The 20,457-nt window shown below is 32.7% G+C and overlaps 3 protein-coding genes and 1 long non-coding RNA gene across 21 annotated transcripts; 3 read left to right on the forward strand and 1 right to left on the reverse strand.

Annotated features, from left to right (window-relative positions):
• Positions 1 to 2,179: 2,179 nt before the first annotated feature.
• LOC139853103 (uncharacterized) lies at positions 2,180 to 4,810 on the forward strand. 7 transcript variants are annotated; one of them, XR_011761287.1, is made up of 5 exons: positions 2,180 to 3,155; positions 3,314 to 3,449; positions 3,531 to 3,775; positions 4,082 to 4,162; positions 4,452 to 4,810. It is a non-coding gene; the product is annotated as an uncharacterized lncRNA (long non-coding RNA). The 7 variants fall into 7 exon arrangements; XR_011761285.1 differs by having other exon boundaries at positions 3,531 to 3,730; positions 4,452 to 4,809; XR_011761282.1 differs by lacking the exon at positions 4,452 to 4,810 and having other exon boundaries at positions 2,180 to 2,634; positions 2,891 to 3,155; positions 3,531 to 3,730; positions 4,082 to 4,435.
• Positions 4,811 to 6,447: 1,637 nt separating this feature from the next.
• LOC139852998 (calcium uptake protein, mitochondrial-like) lies at positions 6,448 to 11,927 on the reverse strand. 10 transcript variants are annotated; one of them, XR_011761246.1, is made up of 10 exons: positions 11,788 to 11,927; positions 10,995 to 11,490; positions 10,393 to 10,896; positions 9,968 to 10,264; positions 9,837 to 9,892; positions 9,502 to 9,595; positions 9,124 to 9,239; positions 8,757 to 8,821; positions 8,635 to 8,655; positions 6,448 to 6,466 (listed from the first exon to the last, which is right to left on the reverse strand). XR_011761246.1 is itself a non-coding variant. In XM_071842354.1 (8 exons), the coding sequence occupies exons 4-7, from the start codon at positions 10,486 to 10,488 to the stop codon at positions 8,758 to 8,760; spliced, it is 513 nt and encodes a 170-aa protein (XP_071698455.1). In that variant the 5' UTR covers positions 10,489 to 10,559; positions 10,721 to 10,896; positions 10,995 to 11,490; positions 11,788 to 11,927; the 3' UTR covers positions 8,443 to 8,655; position 8,757. The 10 variants fall into 10 exon arrangements, 3 of the variants coding, with proteins under 3 accessions (XP_071698455.1, XP_071698454.1, XP_071698456.1); XR_011761250.1 differs by lacking the exon at positions 6,448 to 6,466 and having other exon boundaries at positions 8,443 to 8,655; positions 9,176 to 9,239; positions 9,502 to 9,542; XR_011761249.1 differs by lacking the exon at positions 6,448 to 6,466 and having other exon boundaries at positions 8,443 to 8,655; positions 9,502 to 9,542.
• A 2,552-nt stretch (positions 11,928 to 14,479) lies between these two features.
• Positions 14,480 to 19,874, forward strand: LOC139852255 (pentatricopeptide repeat-containing protein At5g19020, mitochondrial). 3 transcript variants are annotated; one of them, XM_071841496.1, is made up of 6 exons: positions 14,480 to 14,659; positions 14,828 to 14,865; positions 15,029 to 15,082; positions 15,645 to 18,935; positions 19,026 to 19,306; positions 19,444 to 19,874. In XM_071841496.1, exon 4 carries the CDS (start codon positions 15,683 to 15,685, stop codon positions 17,699 to 17,701), a length of 2,019 nt encoding a protein of 672 aa, XP_071697597.1. In that variant the 5' UTR covers positions 14,480 to 14,659; positions 14,828 to 14,865; positions 15,029 to 15,082; positions 15,645 to 15,682; the 3' UTR covers positions 17,702 to 18,935; positions 19,026 to 19,306; positions 19,444 to 19,874. The 3 variants fall into 3 exon arrangements, with proteins under 3 accessions (XP_071697597.1, XP_071697598.1, XP_071697596.1); XM_071841497.1 differs by lacking the exon at positions 14,828 to 14,865; XM_071841495.1 differs by lacking the exons at positions 14,828 to 14,865; positions 15,029 to 15,082.
• On the forward strand, positions 18,738 to 19,690 carry LOC139855098 (uncharacterized). Its single transcript, XM_071844347.1, has 3 exons — positions 18,738 to 18,935; positions 19,026 to 19,144; positions 19,444 to 19,690. The coding sequence occupies exons 1-3, from the start codon at positions 18,738 to 18,740 to the stop codon at positions 19,688 to 19,690; spliced, it is 564 nt and encodes a 187-aa protein (XP_071700448.1).
• Positions 19,875 to 20,457: the final 583 nt, after the last annotated feature.

Genomic DNA, 20,457 nt, shown 5'->3' on the forward strand with positions numbered 1-20,457 from the left:
ATATTTTATTTCCTTTATTTTATATTTAATTGCACTTCTAATTATCGCATTTTATTTATTGTTATTGTATTTAATTGCACTTTTAATTATCGTACTTTTTAATTATCGCAAGTTTATTTTATCGCACTTTTAATCGCAATTTCATTATCGTTATTTACTTTACGCTTTAATTTAAGTCTTGTATTTATTTATTATTTTACATTTGGTTTTAACTGCGACTAAAGTTTTAAAATCGAAAAACCGGTCATTAAACGGTAAAAACCCCCCTTTATAATAATAATATTACTTATATATATATATTTGTATTTTTATAAAAGTAAACTAATATAACGTTAAGCTTTGTTTAAAGATTTCCCCGTGGAACGAACCGGACTTACTAAAAACTACACTACTGTACGATTAGGTACACTGCCTATAAGTGTTGTAGCAAGGTTTAAGTATATCCATTCTCTAAATAAATAAATATCTTGTGTAAAATTGTATCGTATTTAATAGTATTTTCTTGTAAAATTAATAGCTATTTTATATACACTCCGCAACCACATCATATACATACACACATATCTATTTACAACTATTTGTTCGTGAATCGTCGAGAGCAGTCGAAGGTCAATTGAATATATGAACATCGTTTCAAAAATTTTCTAGACTCAACATTACATATTTTGCTTATTGTATCGAAATCATATAAATATTAAGTTTAAATTTGATCGGAAATTTTCGGGTCATCACAGTGAAACCTGAATCCAGGGAAGTCGACCAACTCATTGGTCGCCCGCGTTATTTTTTTGCTTTGTGGTCGACCATGTGTAATTGAGGTGGTAGTCGACCATGTTTACATGAAAGTCGACCATGATCTGAATGAAGTTTGGTCGACCACCTTGAAAAATGAGGTGGTCGACCAAGTTAAAAGGGTGGTCGACCATATTGTTGGTCGACCAAATGGTGTAAAAAGACATTTTAAAAAAAAAATGTATTTTAAACGAAATTTTTTTAAAAAAAAGTGTATTTTGGCGAATTTACCGTCGTTATAATGAAATATATTAGCTTTCCAAAAAATTGAAACACTACCAGTTGAATTATGAATTTTTTTTTTTTTTAAATATGAATTTGCGTCGGTGGTCTCTCATTTTTAGTGAGGAAGAAGACTAAAAATACGAAAATACCCATCACGTGTTACTCACGTGATGGTAATTAACGGATGATTTGGATGGCAGGTTGACGGAGGAATGCTGATTGCAAATTTTTGAAAAATAAAGGATTCTAAAGGCAAAAAAAACCTCGAGGGGCATTGTTAGTAATATGGGGTATAATACAAAGATCATCGTATAGTTGGTGAAATGTAAATGCGTATTGTATAGTCTTTTTGTATTTTAATCGTGCACTTCCTACGTTTTGGAAAAGCAAATCAAAAATAGGTTCAAACTAGTGGAGGAGCCCTCGCTTCGCGTCGAGGCTCCGTTTCAAATATAATTTGTTACGTTTAGTTTGTAAATTTTTTTTGTGTTTAATGGTTATGTTGGTTAAATCTAACTTGAGTCCTACAAAAATATAAAGCTCCTTAAAAATTTAGGTGAGTTTAGTAAAGGATTTTATGAAAAACAAAAAAATTACCATTTAGTCTCTTGAAGTTTGACTTTACAACCTAACGTTTCCATTTTTCCTCTCAAAAATGTGCATTTGACCCCTTGAAGTTTGTAATGTTTGTCAACTTTTAGTATGGTGGCATTGTAAGCAACGCGAGGTACAAACAATTTAAGCACCAAAACGTTACTATTCCTAACAAAAATTTGCATTTGACCCCCTAAAGTTTGTAATGGTTACCAACTTCCAGTGTGGTGACATTGTAAGTATATAACCATTGTAATGCAAAGTGTAAACAATTTATGCACGAGAAAGTTACTGTTCGTTATTTTTTGTGCTTTAGATAAAGGGTTAATAATAATTAATATTACCGATTAAAATTTTAATATCCTTATTCCTTATGAATGTCTGATGACAATATATCTACATCTACACTATCTATTATACATTATACACTATCTATTATAGTAAAGTATTATTATTTACCTAAGATTTAAAAAAAACAAATTACAAGAGCCAATCACAACTCTTAGATGAGGTTTTTTTTTTGAGGGAAATTCAATGGATATTATTTATCTGATGTCAGAATTCCCTGTCTGATGTTAGATTTAAGTGTGTTAAACAAAACTGAAAATACTCAGTTTCCCTAACCGTATTAGGGCTTTCAAATTGTGGGAATACAGATATCAAATTCTTCTAAATTCTCCCTTTTCTACATCAATCGGATTACCATCCTTACTCCGTAATCTATTTCATCTAATTATCCTATTGCTCACACTTGCCATTATTGTGCCCGGTAAGAATTTCTTCAAATATTGAAACGAATGACGCCATGGATCGATTCGGTTCAGGCCTTCGGGGCAACCCTTCGTTCGATGAATAAAGATCCTTAAAAGAATTAGCCGGAACAATAATTGCCACTATACCGTCACTTTTATGTGATATTTGTTACCGTTTCAAGCCTTAGAATTCTGTCGTTCATTGTTTCAATTGCAATTTTATTTTATGGATTTGTTCCGTTTGGTGATGTTAAAGCTACGTTTTTAATTGGTAACTTCCTGATTCGATTATAGTTTATGTTATCATAATTTGCCCCAATTTTTTTATAGCACTGGAGTAGCCATTCATTGGTGTAACGATAGTGTTTGTTAAAGATCATATGTTAATTTATTATTTTAGGTTTAATTTATTTTTTCATTAATGGATGTCGATTTTGTGTATTTCTTTTTTAACTATAAAAATTGTGGATGATTTAAACTGATTATGTGGGTTGAAATTTCTCAATTTTGTGGCATGTTTTATGCAGATTCTTTTGAAGCCTCTAAGAGACGTAGAGGGTTTTTTTGTTTTTTTGTTTTTTTTTGTTTTAAATTTGGATACATTGCATTTTATGTGAATTAAGTCATACTTTATAATGCTTTTGCAACTAGCAGCCTTCACACATGATCAAGACGTCTTCAGTTATTATCCGGAAGAGAGGTGTTATAAAGGATTCAATGAAGTCCTCTGTTCTTTGGCTGCCGACGCTACATCAACGAAGTGATCACACCGATAACTTTCTACAAAGCTGTGTAGGTTTGACTATCACTAAAACCTTTTATAGACACTTATGCCCTATAGTAACATACTGACTAACCCTTGGTCTTTTGATCATAAACATCGTATTCATGTTACATTCATGTTACCAAGAATAATTCATGTTCATTTCATATTTTTTTATTAATATCAGGACTGCCAATGATAACGACAATGATCCGACGACAGCCGTTATCACATTAAAAGCTCAGACCGAAGTCAAAACATTCCTTTGCAAGTTCACAATGCCGGAATCGTATGTTGTCGATGATCTCAATCATTTAAAGATGGTAATTTTGTTAATATTATGCAATTAATATATATGATAAAACATATACGTGATTGATGGATGTGTTATGTTTCTTATTTAGGATGGTTATATGTTGGCTCACCCATTGGACTTGATCTTATGATGGATGGAACAGATCATAGAGCTATGGCATTATTTTACGTGAAAGTTGGAATCAAATTATAATAACAGTTAATTTTTATCCAATTGCAGATAGAACTTGCCCAACTAACATGTGTGTTAAAAAGACGCATTTGGACACAATCTGATGGAATGGACCAGGTACAAATGTAACACAATTATGTTGCTGAATGTCGCTCATATTCAGTAAGTCCATAAGCTTGCTTATGTAGAAGATTGAATTGTTTTAGTTGTTTTAGTTATAAATAATTTGTAATTTAATGGCCGCTCCTTTTTTTATTTTGAACCGCAAACCTACGTCAAACCTTGATTTTGAATGTTGTATTCAATTTAATGCCAACAGACTAAAATACACATCATATGACAAGAAATATAATTACACTGAAAATAATAACCAGTATTTATGCTTTTATTTTATCACTCTCTACAAACTTTTTATCTCAAAAATGCATGCTAATATGACATGTTTGTGCTGTGTTGATCCTATTGAAGAAACGAGAAGTAGAAGGCATTGTGTCGAAAGAAGATGGACTTCCACTGGAAGGAACTGATTGAGACTACAAATATGTAGAGGTACATAATTTTGCCACGTATAATATATGTAACTTTAAATCTTTGGTGCACCTTTCACATTTTGGGACTTCTTTTTTAATGTTGTTGTTTCATGTTGGGGTTTTACCTAATTTTATCAAATTGAGAAATGATGTTGATTGAATGGTAACAATTGTTGTGCACTTGAAGTGTTTGATTAAATGCTTGAATGAATATATAAACCTTCAACACATGATTCTATTATAGTATTTTATTTTTATGATCGCTGTGAATATCAATACATAACTTTATTGGGTTACATTCTTCTTAGGTGATAAATTGTGTCATGAGAGGTAGAGTATAAAGCATCTTCAAGGATAAAGGCTGATTTATGTAATTCTACACGAATTTTTTTTTTTTTTTTTTTTTTTTTTTTTTTTTTTTTTTTTTGCAATTAAGGACAACAATCCTACTCGCTACCAAACTGAATAGTGTTGTTCGTATTATAATTCTTGACGGAATAAGGAAAACTATCGGAGTCACTGACCAAACTGACAAGTGTACCTTAGTGTTAGTGTTAGTGTTGTTTGATTCTCAACTGTCTAAAATGGTGAAAAAGAGTGCCGTGCAGTTGAAAGAAAAACTCTGTAAGTTAATAATTACAAGTAATCTTTACTACATTTTATAGTATGCAAAAGTCATTATATTAATATCATTCATTAATGTTTGGATTTAATCGTTTATACTCATAGTCTGCTTATCCTCGACAAATTCTACTTGAGTTGAATGACATGTTGCACATACCGCATGTGTTCAACTATTCAGGATCGATAGTTGAAAATGTTACTGATGACAAAAGAGGTATTTCAATCCATAGATGACAAGCTCTACTGAGACTGTTCCCAACTGCGAAAATACTTCGGTCAAAGAGATTACACCAAAAAAGGTAACCCAATATGATGAATAATTAGTTATAACTAGTTAAAGACCCGCGATTTCGCGGGATTTTTGAAGGGTCTAATCATTTAAGCTAGCATTTGAGGAGCTTCCTTTTTCACGGTTATCACTTTGACCATTTTCAGATTTATTTCTTTGAATCACATATTTCAGGTTAGGAGTAACCCACTTAGAACCGTCCTCTCCATACATGATCATTTCATAATTGGTTTCATCAAGTTTATAGAAAATTAAACTGTCACCGGATTCAACCATAAGATCATCCAAAAGCTGTTTCCACCGACTGCCATACAACATTTTATGAGTTGTTCCCAACTTTACATCGACCTTTTGTTTATATCTTCCAATGGAGTTTATGACCACAAAAGAATTAGGTTTTACATTTATATTGGTCGAATGGTCAAGATGTCTAGGCAAGAACTGAAATAAAAACAAGTATACTAATATTAACATTAACATAATATTGAACGAAACATTGAAATTAGATATGATGTGTGTAGACAAAGGAAAATACCAGTTGACGCATATCAGTATCTGTAATGTGTTTGATGCAAGATTGAAAACGCATTTGTGGTGCCATTATAAGCAGTTCAAGGTGGGTTGATGTATTATTGGAATGTGTTACTTCATCTTCAAACTTGGCCAAGCACATTTTTTCATCATATATCGTTAAATCCCAATAAGCTTGTTGTTTTGCAGTGAAGCAAATGAATTACCATGTCTTAAATTTAATTGCTGCATTATTGAAGGCAAGCCACTGCTTATGAATCTTATCTCAACTTCTTTGGTAATTTTAACTTTGAATTTAGCACCGTTACAGTTGATACAGACATTCCTCTTTTTCACTGTTTTCTTAAACTGTTCACGGACAAAATGTTTGGGAAGTTGCTGTAGATTAATCATTCAACAATATAACCTTGATCAATAAGTGAATTTTGAAGTTGAAGTACTATAAACAAATGTATTAAGTGATAATTGTATTAAGTTTAGAGAAATACCAATTGTTCGTTTTCTGTGTGAACGATGCCGGGAACAAAGGAATGGGGCCTTCCGTACTTAGCCATGTTCTAGTCCATTGTATTGTATCATCAAATTAAATTACAATAGATATGTTAGTGGTTATTTTTAATACGAAAATAAATTATAAATTAAGACGATAAGTAAGTTTTCAAAAAGGTTTAAAGTTTGTTACTAAAACTTTTTTTGTGTGAAGATGTTTAAAATGTTTTAAAATACATTCTATTCAGTTTGTGTGTTACAAAATAGACCATATGATTGACTTTTTCAAAAAGAAAGAAAAAAAAAAAAAAAAAAAAAAAAAACTGAAACCCTAAAGTCTGAGAAATTGTTTGTAATGTACCTGATAGAATGTTTGAAGAGTCCACAAACCTACATCCATTAATATACATAACTAAATACATGCAGTGCAGTAAGGGTAAGCAAAATTAAAAATCCTAAAAAATTCGATTAAAGTACAAATTTAAATGATTTATGAACCTGATATGACATGCAATAATGGAAATATGAATCTATTAAAGTACCGAGCTATATTATTTTTTAATCGAAAAGTAATACCCTGATAATTGAGACGAAATAAGAAGAAACTAACGAGTATTTTTGAATTGACGATGAATGGACACAAGATAGTATTGCAAGTGTGTTCGATTGCTTGAAAACGATGGATGGTTAACAATCTCCGAGTGATTATTTACAGGTTCTATGTTTTGGATGAGACGATCGTCGATATGGTAATGGTAAGTGACGATTGAATTTTTTTTGTGTTTGTTCTCTTTTTTGAGTTTCGATAGTCCTCGTTTTGTTAATTTAGGAGTAGTTTAGGTAGATAGAACTTTGGTTAAATAATTATCTTTATAAAAATTAGAAAATTCCATTCCTTTTGCCTTAATTTTAACCAAAAATGAAGCTTCGTATTAGGAGGTAATTGAGTTTTAATTCTATATAAATGTTTGTAATATTTTTTTAATGTGTTTCCTTCTACTAAATTTCTTATCTTTGTAAAAAAGATACAATCTTTATGGCTTTCTTTCTTTCCTTTGTGTAATTTAATTTGAGATCAAGTTGAATCTTTATGCTTATGATTTTATGATTCATCTATTCACCACACAATATGCGTATCAAAATCACATTAAATATAAACAAAATATCAACGATTGTAGCAAGGTAGAACATATACAGATTTGAATGTTTTAATTGGCAAAATGGATTTAAACTTCCAAAGTTCATTTAAAAACGCTTGAAACCTCATAAATTGTCTTTAGCAAGAAGGTTAATATATTCTAAAAAACATAGATAATAAATGCAACCAATATAAAATTAACTTTCAGCTTCATCAACATATCTCGCTCCTTAAAACACTAAGCCTTAAACCTAAACCCAAAATCTAAACCTTAAACATACTAAACCCTAAACTCTAAACCCTAAACGCTAAACGCTAAACGATAAACCCTAACCCCTATATCCTAAACCATAAATTTTAAAATCTAAACCCTAACATGTAAACCATAAACCGTAAACAATAAACCCTATACACTAAACTCTAAACCCTAAACCACCAACCCTTTACCCTACACATTAAACCCTAAACTCTAAATCCCATACCCAATACCCTATACCCTAAACCATAAACTTTAAATTATAATATAAACCCTAAACTGTAAAACCTAAAACATATACCCTAAACCATATACACTAAACCATAAACCCTATATCCTATACACTAAACCCTAAACCCTATATCTATACTAAACCATAAATTGTAAAAACTAAAACCTAAGCCCTAACCTATACCCTAAACCATAACCATAAATTCTAAAATCTAAACCTTAAACCTTAAAGTCTAAACCATAAACCCAAACACTAAACCCTAAACCCTATACACTAAACTTTAAACTCTAAACCTTAAATCTAAACCCTAAACCCTAAACCACCAACCCTTAACCCTACATACTAAACCCTAAACCCTATACCCTAAACCTTAAACCTTAAATTTCAAAATCTAAACCCTAAACTCTAAACCCTAAACCATATACACTAAACCATAAACTCTAAACCTTAAATCCTATACACTAAACCATAACCCTAAACCCTAAGCCCTATATCTATACTCTAAAACATAAATTATAAAAACTAAACCCTAAGCCTTAAACCCTATACCCTAAAAACCCTAAACCATAAATTCTAAAATCTAAACATTAAACCTTAAAGTCTAAACCATAAACCCGAAACACTAAACCCTAAACCTTATACACTAAACTCTAAACCCTAAACCTTATATCAAAGAAACACAATATTAGTGTTGCATATTGCATATGAAAGCACGCATTAATAGCAAACGTAAAGTTCCAATGATAATACATATCATCATTCTCCTGTTGCCATCATCGACTAGGCATGGGTTTATAATTTATTTTGGTCATTTTCCTAACTACATTTTGTGTATGATTTGCACAAAGACTAGCATATACTTATGCCAAACACTAACTGAATGAAGTTTACTACTAACTGCAATGAATTGTTTCTCTATGTTACCGACCCACCTAACCCGTCCAGATTGCCACCTACACAACATACAAAAGAAGATTTGTAAACAAAAGCAGTACATAACATACCTTACGAAATTCACTAATTGCAAAAATTGTTAGGCTCATCCCGTAAGTACCTCAAATGGATAAGCTCCCACAAGAATTACATATAATGTTACACCACAATAACACACATCCTGATCTGCAAATACAACATAAAAGTCAAGCTACATATACGTTATATGTATTGCATTTAGCCCAATCCCACTTCACTTGTATGCATTGCATATATGATATAACATATGTTGCACATAGTGGCCCTTAAAAATTCACAATAAGATTACTCATTTTGACCCATTACCGGATTGTTCAAGACTATATAACAGGTCAAATGAGTGAACTGAAAATGAATATAAAGGTCAACTGAAGATGATCATTCACATCCACATGGTTAAGGAGACAAATTTTACTCACTTTTTTAAATTATAGTGTTTAAATCTTAACCTTAGGATGGTATTCCAAACTTGTAACTGTTAATTTTTTTGATATTTGCCACCTTATGTTGACTCCTTAAAGGGAGCTTCTTGTTACCACTTTCACCTCCTTTGTAGAAGGCTCGCCTAATTCATCATCGAAATCACAAATGCAACAATAGAGAGTTATTATTACCACACATAGTGAAAGATGTGTCGTTATTTTAACATTCATAAAATAAGAAAAATTTTAACACTTATTGCTTAAAGGCTGATTTTTCAACCTTTAAAGCAAAGATATCTCGTGAAGAAACTTATACTGATGAAGGATCTCAATAATAAGTAAGTGATGTTAAGTCCATCACAAAATAGTAAGAAAGGAAGATTTAATAAGAAACTAAAATTTTACCTGGGAGATAAAGTTGCTAATGACCCAACCACCATCCACAACTTCAAACAAAGCTCAACACATTTGACCCGTTAGCTTTAGAGTCAAAGTATTTCTGGTAACCCAAATTTTAATTCTTTTTAATATAGAGTCTCAAAGTGACACCATCATAGATAAGATATGAACAATATTTTAGCAATGCCAAAGCCTGGATAGCCTGATTAGCACCATTTAATAACTTTCTTGCAAATTTAGTGAAAAGGTAATTACTCAAATATACATGCTTGGTAATTACTCAAATATACATGCTTAATTATTTTAAATCTGTATAAAGTTCGAAAAAGAATGTATTGTACCTTGTTGTATCAAGAAGGCCTCTTGAATGTCGGAAGTAAGAAGAATGTACACAGGTCTGCCACAAACAATTAAGGTTAGAAAGTCTTAATTAGCCTCATATATATCTAGCAATAAGAGTAGGATGCCTTACGTGATTAGCTGCTCTTTGAAAATCCTTCCTTGTCAAAAACCCATTGACTTTTCCATAGCTAAAAATCGCTAGAGAAAACGGATGTAGCTTCTTACGTAGTTCTGCAAAGCTTTTAAATTCCTCAAATGTGATGCAAATATTCTTTAGATGAGGCTCGTTATCTAATTCATCTACATGGTCAAGCAACCGGCTCTTATGCCTTATATCACCTAATGCAACCATGGATAACGCAAAATCCTTGGCTGGTATTGTACCACACAATTTATAATCATAATGAGAGAACTCCAACCGTGTCATCTACACATGATGAAGCACGACTATGTAAAAAGTATTTTTTTAAATCGAATAAAAAGTATTTTTTAAATCCTGACATTATAATAAATAAAATGTAACTTAAAATTACATATGAAACAAAATATGCATACCATCATAGCTTGTCCTGCTGCAGCAATAACAATGTCTACCTCACAAATGATACTTTGTGGACAATGTGTTCGAATGAACGACAATAACTGTGGCATCTTCTTTAAGCAGAAACAATGAAACAGGTAAACCAACAACCACTGCCCGCTTAGCCTTTATGGTAACACCACTGTGTTTTAATATATAATCAAATTCCAATTTCGACTACATCTGTAGGGTTTAGGAGAATGTACATAGAATTGGTAGAAAGGAATATAAAAAAAGTTTAGCCTCTGTTGTACTTATTGTATAATATGGTCGAGGTATTCGGGAATTGGTGGGTTTAGATACCAGTGGGTTGCCCATGTTCTTTTCAGTTGTGGTTCTCCTGGTAAGAAGTACTCCAATATTTTCTGACCAAGCATGATGTGATGGCTTTGAAAACCGGTTTTTCCATTTACTCGTATTCGGCAAAGTCAAAGTTTTCGGCGTGTTCGTTCCAGAGTGCCAGTTCGACGATGTTATTGCTGCAAGATACAGAGAGCAGAACAATTAATTTTTTTTTTTTTTTTTTTTTTTTTTGTAAATTGGTTGTGCCTTCTTTTTATAATGTTGTTCTCCTTACTATGTAAAGCCTTCTTTGTGTGGAGTGATCGCTTTCGTGGTTCTCGACGTTGTGTACTCTGACTATCATTCCAATGTAATCTGTCATATGTTCATTTGTTAGTATGTTGTAAATTTTACTACACTAAGTAAAAATGTAAGGCATACAGGCTTTACTACACTAAATAATAAACATTTATTGATAACAGATTCTACTATCAAATGTCTCAAGAAAAATCAGCACTTATCAGTGTCATTACAGTCGAGTGTGTATGTAACCATTCACATGTATACACATTTAATAGCAAGCAAAGAAAGAACAATGGGCTGCACTTATTTCAAGTTGCAACGATTTAGAACTTGCAATTAGCAAGTGAAACATGCATTGTTATTTATGCACATGTACGATTAGAACGGTGTTGTAAAAATCAGTTTTGTTAAATAGCTGCAAATCCATCGGCATTCTCATCTTCACCAAAACCACCACCACCACCATCATTGTCATAATCATTACCATCCTACACAGTAACACATAGTTGTAGTAAAAAAAAAAAAAACATTAGTACTTGTCTTGTTTTAGTCATTATGACTATTAAACAATACAGCACTTATTATTACCACTATTAAATTAATTGAAATACTAAAATCTCAAACTATGAGTTTCTAAAGCCACATTAAAATCCCGAACACTGCTAAACACAACAGTAAACTTATGGTGTATATCAGCAATCCATGTTTCAATTGTTAAAATAATAACATCTTTTGTACATGTGATAAAACCGACATTGTGAAGAAAATTAAACAGTAGTTGGTACCTATGATGAATAATCAACTGTTGAAGAGAATGCTGCGATGATGAATGATTTGACAGGATTTGGTTAAATCGATCAATATTATGGACGAATCACTGATATTGATTGAACGCGATTTAGGGAAAAATTTAGGGTTGCTCTAAATTCTGAATGAGCCGACGATGAGACGATGACAATCAGAACCTTTTATTTATCTAGCGTTCCGTGTTTCTTTTAATTAGGAGGGTATTTTAGGGATGAGTGTTTTCACAATTGATTTATTAGCTAATTTTTTTAGTGAATGATTAACGACCGTTGGATCAAGGGTATTATAATATAATTTTTTAATCTAATGGTAATTAAGGGGGTTTTAAAAACAATTATTATCTAATCGAGACTCTCTTTTAATATATATATATATATATATATATATATATATATATATATATATATATAGGGTGAGGATCCATGAAGAACTCATGGTAGTAGAGAACTCATGGAGCTCGTGCAGATTCACTAAATCTGCGTGCAGATTCACATATTTTTTTATTTTATTTTTTTGCAGATTTTTTTTTCTGTTCAGATTTTTTTTTTTGCAGATTCAGTCGATCTGCGTGCAGATTGACGATTTTTTCCATTTTTTTTTATTTTTTTTTACAGATCGACTTTTTTCAGTTTTTTTTATGCAGATTGAGTCAATCTGCGTTTTTTTTTTCCAGTTTTTTTTTGTTTTTGCAGATCGACTTTTTTCTGTGCAGATTTGACTTTTTTTTGTGCAGATTGAGTCAATCTGCGTGCAGATTGACGTGTTTTTTTTTTTTTTTTTTGCAGATTCACTTTTTTTTTCTGTGCAGATTCGCTGTTTTTTTTTTTTTTTTGCAGTTTTTTTTTTCCAGATTGTATTTTTTTTTCCATAGATTAAAGCTCAATCTCCACATAGATTGAAGTTCAATCTATGAGTTCTATGGGTTCTCTACATACTTTAGTTCTCTAGGGATCCTTTCAATATATATATATATATATATATATATATATATATATATATATATATATATATATATATATATATATATATATATATATATAGTGATATAGTGATTTATTGTGGTCTAAATGCACTCCTAGTACTAAAGTTAAACCTCCTGTGATATAGGATGTAATTGAAATCAAGGATACTGCAGATACCCCTCATGCTACTAAAGTTAGAACTCGTGTGAAGTCCGATTTTCGTTCTTTTTACCAAACATGTAGCTAAAACTTGCAAGCAGGTTCAACGAGTCATTCGGATGGTATCTCTATGGTTAAAAACACTTAACTTGTCATCTTCACATACTTTTATATTCTAAATTTTTGCAGTAACTATATAAATGTAAATCAAGTTATGAAATGTGTGGTTAAAGGTATCGTGCTCTGCATTAACCCTAATGAGAAAGGATGGTTTTCGTTTAGTTGCAAAAGATGCAACAAAAAGACGAGGACCAACATTTGACATTAAAGTTGAAGATTGTGTGTATGAATGTGGTAAGTGTGGTGTCATGGGTTATACTTTAATTATCAGATATTGTAACTATATTTACAACAACAACAACAACAACAACAATACTCAATTCCACGAAAGTGGGGTATGAGAGAGGTAGGTGTAGACAATCATTCCTCGTACCCTAAATTAGAAGGAAGTCACTACTTCATCCGCGGGTATAGAACCCTCGACTAGATAAGGTCGACCCTCCCTCTACTCTAGAGCAAAAGAGATTGCTTCCTAGAGGACCTCCGGCCAGAAAAGCTCATAAAAAATGAAAAAGAGAGGGCAAATGATACATACCTGAAAGAGTTATGTGTGCCTAGAAAGATGCAACCAAACGGTAACCATAAAATATAACACATATAGCAGTAATGCACAACAGAATGACATATAGCATGGATAATATGGCATATAACATGGATAATATAGTGCACATAACCATTTAATTTTAAATAGGCATACAGACAAACAAAATAACAACATACATATATATATATATATATATATATATATATATATATATATATATATATATATATATATATATATATATACCCACCCACACACCACACATAAACATGGATAAATACCCATGCTTAAACATATATATATAGATACATCCGTAGATATATATACCTAGGTACAGATACAAGGCAGACAAACATACATACACTTTGATACATAGATACATATATAGATACAAACATATACATAGATACCGGGGCATAAATACCATGTAGAGGGATATATATAGTGTAGTTATAGAATAACTAGTTATATATATATATATATATATATATATATATATATATATATATATATATATATATATATATATATACACACACACATAGTTGTATAATAAAAGTAACTACACTTTGAAAAAAGAAAAAAAAAAACCCTTTTACGCCTATATTCTAATTCTAATATGCCATACAAAAAAAAAAAAAAAAAAAAAGGTCTTACTCAAGTATTGTAATTCTACTCCTCCACAGGTTCCTATCAGAAGTCATGTCCTCCGTCAGTAGAAGCTCTGTCATGTCAAGCTTCAATCTATCCTCCATCCTACGTCTAGGTCTACCCCTTCTCCTAACGCCGGCAACGGCTAGGGTCTCGACTCTCCTAACCCATATATATATACAGCTGCTATGCTTTACTCATTTCATCAAATATTTTAACTATATATCTCATTAGTCATTTCAATTATTTTATACAGAATCTGATAACTGCTTTTGTGTATTGTTGTAAAACAGGATCAGGACGATCGTGAATGTCGGTAACAACACTGGTGAAGTTAGTACGATCTTATACGAGGAACAGCTTTCCAAGATGATTATTAAGAGTCTAGACTGGTTGACCGAGAAGGCAGAAAGTGTAAGTATGATAATGAATGTTTGACAAATTCGATAAGCAGATCTTAAATACTATTCATTCTAATGTCTGAATCGAATTTTTGAACAATCCATTTGTGTGGTTGATTCGTATATGTGATTTCAACCTTCGTTTCAACTATCATAGTTTAACCTTCGTTTCTTGACCCAGAACATCGCATCTCCCTTGACGGGATTAACCCTACCAAGGTAATCTTAACCATTATATATGCAGAACTATTCAATCAGCAACTGATACATACTTATTGGAACCTAAAATTTTCAACTATTATACACACTGATTTTGTTAAACATGTTAGCAACTCATACCTAATAGACCCTTAAGTAAATTTTGTCTCTTTCGTTGTTCCAGTTTTGGTTTGTGTCCACTTCAGATAATGAAACGTCGGGCACGGCAAACATTAAGGTAAGAGCGATTCCCCGCAAGATATCACTATTTTTGTATCCCTAATGGTGGAACATCTAACAGAATAGCGGCAATGAAAATTTCACGTATGGACCCTCTTTGAACTGACTGAGTTTGACATTAAGATGGCAACAATCCCAATCTGGTTTTATTTGCTTTCTTTATGTATTTTAACTGTTGTCTAATTTCAGCATGGTCAAATGTTTATGGATTGTTAGTTGTTTTTTATTGGATTGTTTAGTTGTTTTATGTTTTTTTTCTTCTACAAGTTTCTAATTCTACAATGTGCTAACTTACATATGTAGTCGTTACAAGGTTTGATCTATATAAGTTTTATCTTAAACAAAACCGCGGGTCTTAAACTAGTCTTACTATAAATTTTATTTTATTTTTTTCAAAATAACGAGAACTTTATATAAACAAAAACGAACAAGGACAACACGAGTCTTACCGTAAATAGAGGTTCTTTTGTAACGTTAGTTAATTACTATTGTCGCTTTTTTATTCAAGAATTTGATCGCAGTAATTAAAATTGACCTTTCAATCTTGTTTAATTTTTTAGGTTTCCTGCTCTAGTTTGGGATCTGATAATCAAGTGTAATGAAAATCGCCCACAAAACCAAATTCATACTCACAAAATGCTACTCAACTTCAATTCACCGTCTACCCGAAAACACCAACTACGAACGTACTCTCGTCGAAGCATTGAAATCATCATCTTCTCATTCTACTCCATTAATCAACGGCCAGCATCTCCATGCTCGTATCATAAAACATGGTCATGATTCCAATGTTTTTATCCGTAACAGTTTGATCAGTTTATACATAAAGTTCGGTACTTTACAAGACGCAGAGTCAATCTTTCATTCCGGAAATCAATCTGATCGTGTTTCCTGTAACATTATGCTATCTGGGTATGTTAATTTTGGTCGTTTGAATAACGCACGACAACTGTTTGATAAAATGTCTGACAAGAATTCTATTTCCTTTACTACTCTGATTATGGGGTTGGGTCGAGATGGGCATTGGTTTGATGTGATTTATTTATTTAAGGAGATGAGACTGTTGGGTTTAAATCCCTACGAAGTGACGTTAGCGAGTGTGTTGTCGTCGTATTCGCATGTTTCTGGGAGTAAAAACGGTGAAATGCTTCATGCATTGGTTACGAAATCTGGTTTTGATGAGTTTAATCTAGTTGTGACTAATTTGGTTCACGTGTATTGTGCGTGTTCATGTTTAGATGGTGCGAGGATTCTATTTGATGGGATGTCGGAGAGGAATATAGTTTCGTGGAATGTAATGTTAAATGGATACTCGAAGGCTAAATTAGTTGGTTTCGCTAAAGACTTGTTTGATAAAATGCCTGAAAGAGATTTGGTTTCTTGGGGCACTATTATCGGATGTGTTTTACGAGTCGAAAATTTAAAGGAAGCTTTGAAATTATACCGAGAAATGCAAAGTAACGGGATACATCCGAACGACGTTATGATTGTGGATATAATATCCGTATGTGCTGACGTAATGGCGTTTATAGAAGGCCAACAGTTTCATGTTACAAGTGTAAAATTAGGATTAGACGGTCACGACTTTATTCAGTCAACTATCATTAATTTTTATGCCGTTTGTCATAATATCAAACTTGCCCAAATTCAATTTGAAATAGGGAGCAAGAACCATCTTCCTTCATGGAATGCTTTAATATCTGGACTAGTTAGAAACGGGATGTTCGAGTCAGCATGGCATCTTTTCAACAATATGCCAGCTCCAGATGTTTATACATTTAGCTCGTTGATATCTGGATATTCACAAACCGATCAGCCACATATAGCTTTAGCCCTTTTCTATGACATGGTAAGTAGGGGTATTAAACCTAATGAAGTAACAATGGTAAGCATGCTTTCAGCCGTTGCTAATTTGGGTAACATACAAGAAGGAACACGTGCTCATGAGTTCATTGTAAAAAATTCAATCCCCATAAACGATAATCTTAGTGCAGGCATTATTGATATGTATGCCAAATGTGGGAGTATTAATAGCGCGTTACAAGTTTTTAATCAAGTGAAAAATGACGTGTCAACAATCTCTCCATGGAACGCTATTATAGGTGGTTTAGCTACGCACGGTCACGCAAGATTGTCTCTTGAAATATTTTCAGACTTGGAGAAACGTGGGATCAAGCTTAACTCGATTACGTTTATTGGCGTACTAAGTGCATGCTGTCATGCTGGTTTGGTAACTGAAGGTGAAAAACATTTTAAAAGTATGAAAAATGTGTACAATATAGAACCAAATATCAAGCATTATGGTTGTATGGTTGATCTTTTGGGTAAAGCAGGGCGATTGGAAGAAGCAGAAGAATTAATTAAAAGTATGACTATGAAGGCAGACGTTGTGATATGGGGTACGTTGTTATCTGCATGTAAGAATTATGGGAATGTTGAAATGGGCGAACGGGCTGCTGAAAGTTTGAAAAATGCTGAACCGTCACATGGTCCTGGAAGAATTCTGCTTTCTAATCTTTATATAGATGCAGGAAGATTGGATGACGCGGTTTCTGTTAGACGGGAAATGAAAAATCAAAGATTAACGAGGGAACCTGGTTACAGTGGCGTTATGTGATCTGCTAATGTGATTTAGTTTGTTTTGGAATGGTGTCATTACGCAGAAGCGTAACCCGTATTGGGTCTGATTCTGTATTGTGTAAGCAGCCCACCCAACCCAACCCTCAAACACTAAAAGACACAAAATTTAGTCCAAGGTAATCGATACGGGTTGCCAAGTCAAAAGTGTCAATTTGACCCTGTTTATTCTTAAAACCAACTTAACTGGTTAAATGTGTTCCTGGGCTGCTGTATGTATATTTGTATTTCTCGATCACAAACTCATCTTTGTTTTTGCTCCTAACTCTCAGTTTGGTCTCACTTCTGATTCATTTTTGTTAATGTTATGATTAGATAAAAAGTTTTAGCTAGTTTGGATTCGTTTTAAGTTGACCGAACTTGATGGTTTAAGTTGGAGTCATTTGAGTTGAGTTTATCTCTATTTTGTTGTTATTGTGTTTTGTGAATAAAAGCAGTTATTTTATTGGTTCCAAGTTTCTTTCATCTTTTTGTTGCATATCACAATTACTTAAACTCAGTTAGTTTCGATCCTTTATTTTCTTTTGTTAAATACACAGTATATTTAAGTTCTTATGGGACTGATCACAACACAGTGGGGCTTGGCTGAAGGGCAGTAAGTAATTGGGTTGCAATATTCTGGGTCGCTGCAGGTTTGGGTCGCTGCAGGTTTGGGTCTCAGGGAGTAACCAGAAACTAAAGTCTGGTTATACAGTGGCCACCTTAAATTCGGAATGTAAGTATTTTCATAATTAAAAATTATTTATCTGAGTGATGCCCATAATTATTAAAAACAATGTTAGGCAATCTTTTTTTAAGCTTCAACTCTCATTGACATATTATAGCTAGCTCTAAGTAAAAGCTTTAAGCTCTTCTCAATTAGGCAATCCACTAATTTGTGTCTTATATTTACCTAACCGTGTGATGTACTCTACTTCCTGTTTTATTCCTTTCTATTTGTAACCCCCTCTTTGCCTCACCTCTTCTCAACTTTCCATTTTTTCCATCTGAAAAACACCCCACCACCTTATCTTTAAATGGCAACGGCAACGGCGGATACACATCTTGATCTTTCAACGGCGGACCCACATCCTGATCTTGCACCTACTCGAGAAGGGACTGTCACCGGAGGAAAAAAGGGTTACGTGTTCATATTATTGTTTATGCTCATCTCGATTCTTCTTAGCGTGCTTTTCGTTGTTCTTTGTTTCAAAGCTGAGTCAACTCGCCCTCAGGTTTAATTTCACTCCTTTCGTATAACAACTTTTTACTTAATTTGTACGGATTGTTCTGTTCATAGACTATTTTTACTAAAAATGTTGCAGTTGATACGAGAGGTAACTGATAATGATCGAGTAAACCCGGAGATGCTGGTGGATTATAGCGACTGCGCATACACAAGCAACCGGAAAAAGCCATTAATTTATGGTGTAGGTGCGTTTTTGTGCCTCTTAATTGTTATGGTGATGCAACACAAATATTTGGTATTCTACGTTAGTAAATCATACCCGGACCATAGTCTGCTTATGACCCTGGATCCTCGCGGTAATCATGAATTCAGCAAATACACTCGGAAACAAAGAATATTTGGCTTGATTATCATTTGGTACGTCCACTAATTATAGTACTTAATATGCTAATTGCTTCAGGTTGTAGTTTTGGGACGTTTATCACCGTATATATGTAGTTGGTTAACTTAATGCTAATTGCCTTTTAAGTTTACTTTTGTACATTTTATTACAGGATTTGTTTCGCGGTTGCAGAAATTTCGTTGTTAATAGGATTAAGTGTGGAGGTGAGGCACTTGAAATGGTGGTCAAGTCCCAGGACTAATTGCGATGATGGTCCGATGATTTTATTCATGATGGCTGCATTATTTGGGATTACATCGGCCATGTTTGCTACTCCAGTATCAACCGAAGCCCTAAAAACTCAGTGGCTACTATTATTAGATCAAGAAAAAGTTCCTCAAGAGGTTGAGCTAACTTAAATCTTTATTCGAATCATGACCGTTAGTTGGTGGTGAAATTGGATTTGTTCGAGTGTGTGTGTATATATACTCTATTATTTTAGAGATCAGTGGTCAATCATAGTTTACTTTTTTCGTAGTGTTGTTAACGTTGTTGAATCTCATTACTTATTTAAGTAGGCCTCACTTTTTGGTAATATTTCAACTTGTTAGTGACTGTATAGTAATTATATATTTTTATTGGTTTTAATTGATTAAGTCCTTATGCAACCAAGCTTGAATTTAGTACGACATCCCGACGAAGATCACTGTGAAGTGTGAAACTAATCAAAATCATTCAGTCTTAATTTATTCATTGTGAAATGAAAATCATTCGAATTCGAAATGGTTAACTATAATAAAAGGATTATGATACTTTTACAATATTATTCAATCCTTTTATGATACTTTTACAATATTATTCAATTTTTTAATGTGGCAACTCTTGAACAAAATTCTTAGGGGGCAAAAACATTTAAAACGTAAACTATATTTTAGACACAAAATCAAATATTGTCAAATGTGGTTTGTAATGACTAATGAGAATCACTACGAGTCCTTGTGCTCTTCTTTTATAACTGATAGTCTATGTGGTTTGCAAATATACCGATGATAATTTAAAAAGGAGATTTTGGATGAAACGACACGTTTTTATAAGAATTATGAGAGATATTCTCAATTACTCGCCACAACCGCTACCTGAATATTTTAGGTATTTTCATCGGAGTTGATGCACGTGGCGAATGGAG

The sequence above is a fragment of the Rutidosis leptorrhynchoides genome, chromosome 6 (assembly GCF_046630445.1).
Source record: "Rutidosis leptorrhynchoides isolate AG116_Rl617_1_P2 chromosome 6, CSIRO_AGI_Rlap_v1, whole genome shotgun sequence".
NCBI lineage: Eukaryota > Viridiplantae > Streptophyta > Magnoliopsida > Asterales > Asteraceae > Rutidosis > Rutidosis leptorrhynchoides.

Excerpts from the sequence above, each read along its gene's own strand:
- LOC139855098 (XM_071844347.1), top strand. The coding sequence starts at position 18,738 with ATGGCAACGGCAACGGCGGATACACATCTTGATCTTTCAACGGCGGAC. Across the intron at positions 18,936-19,025 it reads CTGAGTCAACTCGCCCTCAG|TTGATACGAGAGGTAACTGA; the intron begins GTTTAATTTCAC and ends AAAATGTTGCAG. Across the intron at positions 19,145-19,443 it reads TATGGTGTAGGTGCGTTTTT|GATTTGTTTCGCGGTTGCAG; the intron begins GTGCCTCTTAAT and ends ATTTTATTACAG.
- LOC139852998 (XM_071842355.1), bottom strand. The coding sequence starts at position 10,488 with ATGCCACAGTTATTGTCGTTCATTCGAACACATTGTCCACAAAGTATC. Across the intron at positions 10,265-10,392 it reads CAGCAGGACAAGCTATGATG|ATGACACGGTTGGAGTTCTC; the intron begins GTATGCATATTT and ends CATCATGTGTAG. Across the intron at positions 8,822-9,836 it reads GGCCTTCTTGATACAACAAG|ATCAGGATGTGTGTTATTGT; the intron begins GTACAATACATT and ends TTGTATTTGCAG.
- LOC139852255 (XM_071841496.1), top strand. The coding sequence starts at position 15,683 with ATGAAAATCGCCCACAAAACCAAATTCATACTCACAAAATGCTACTCA.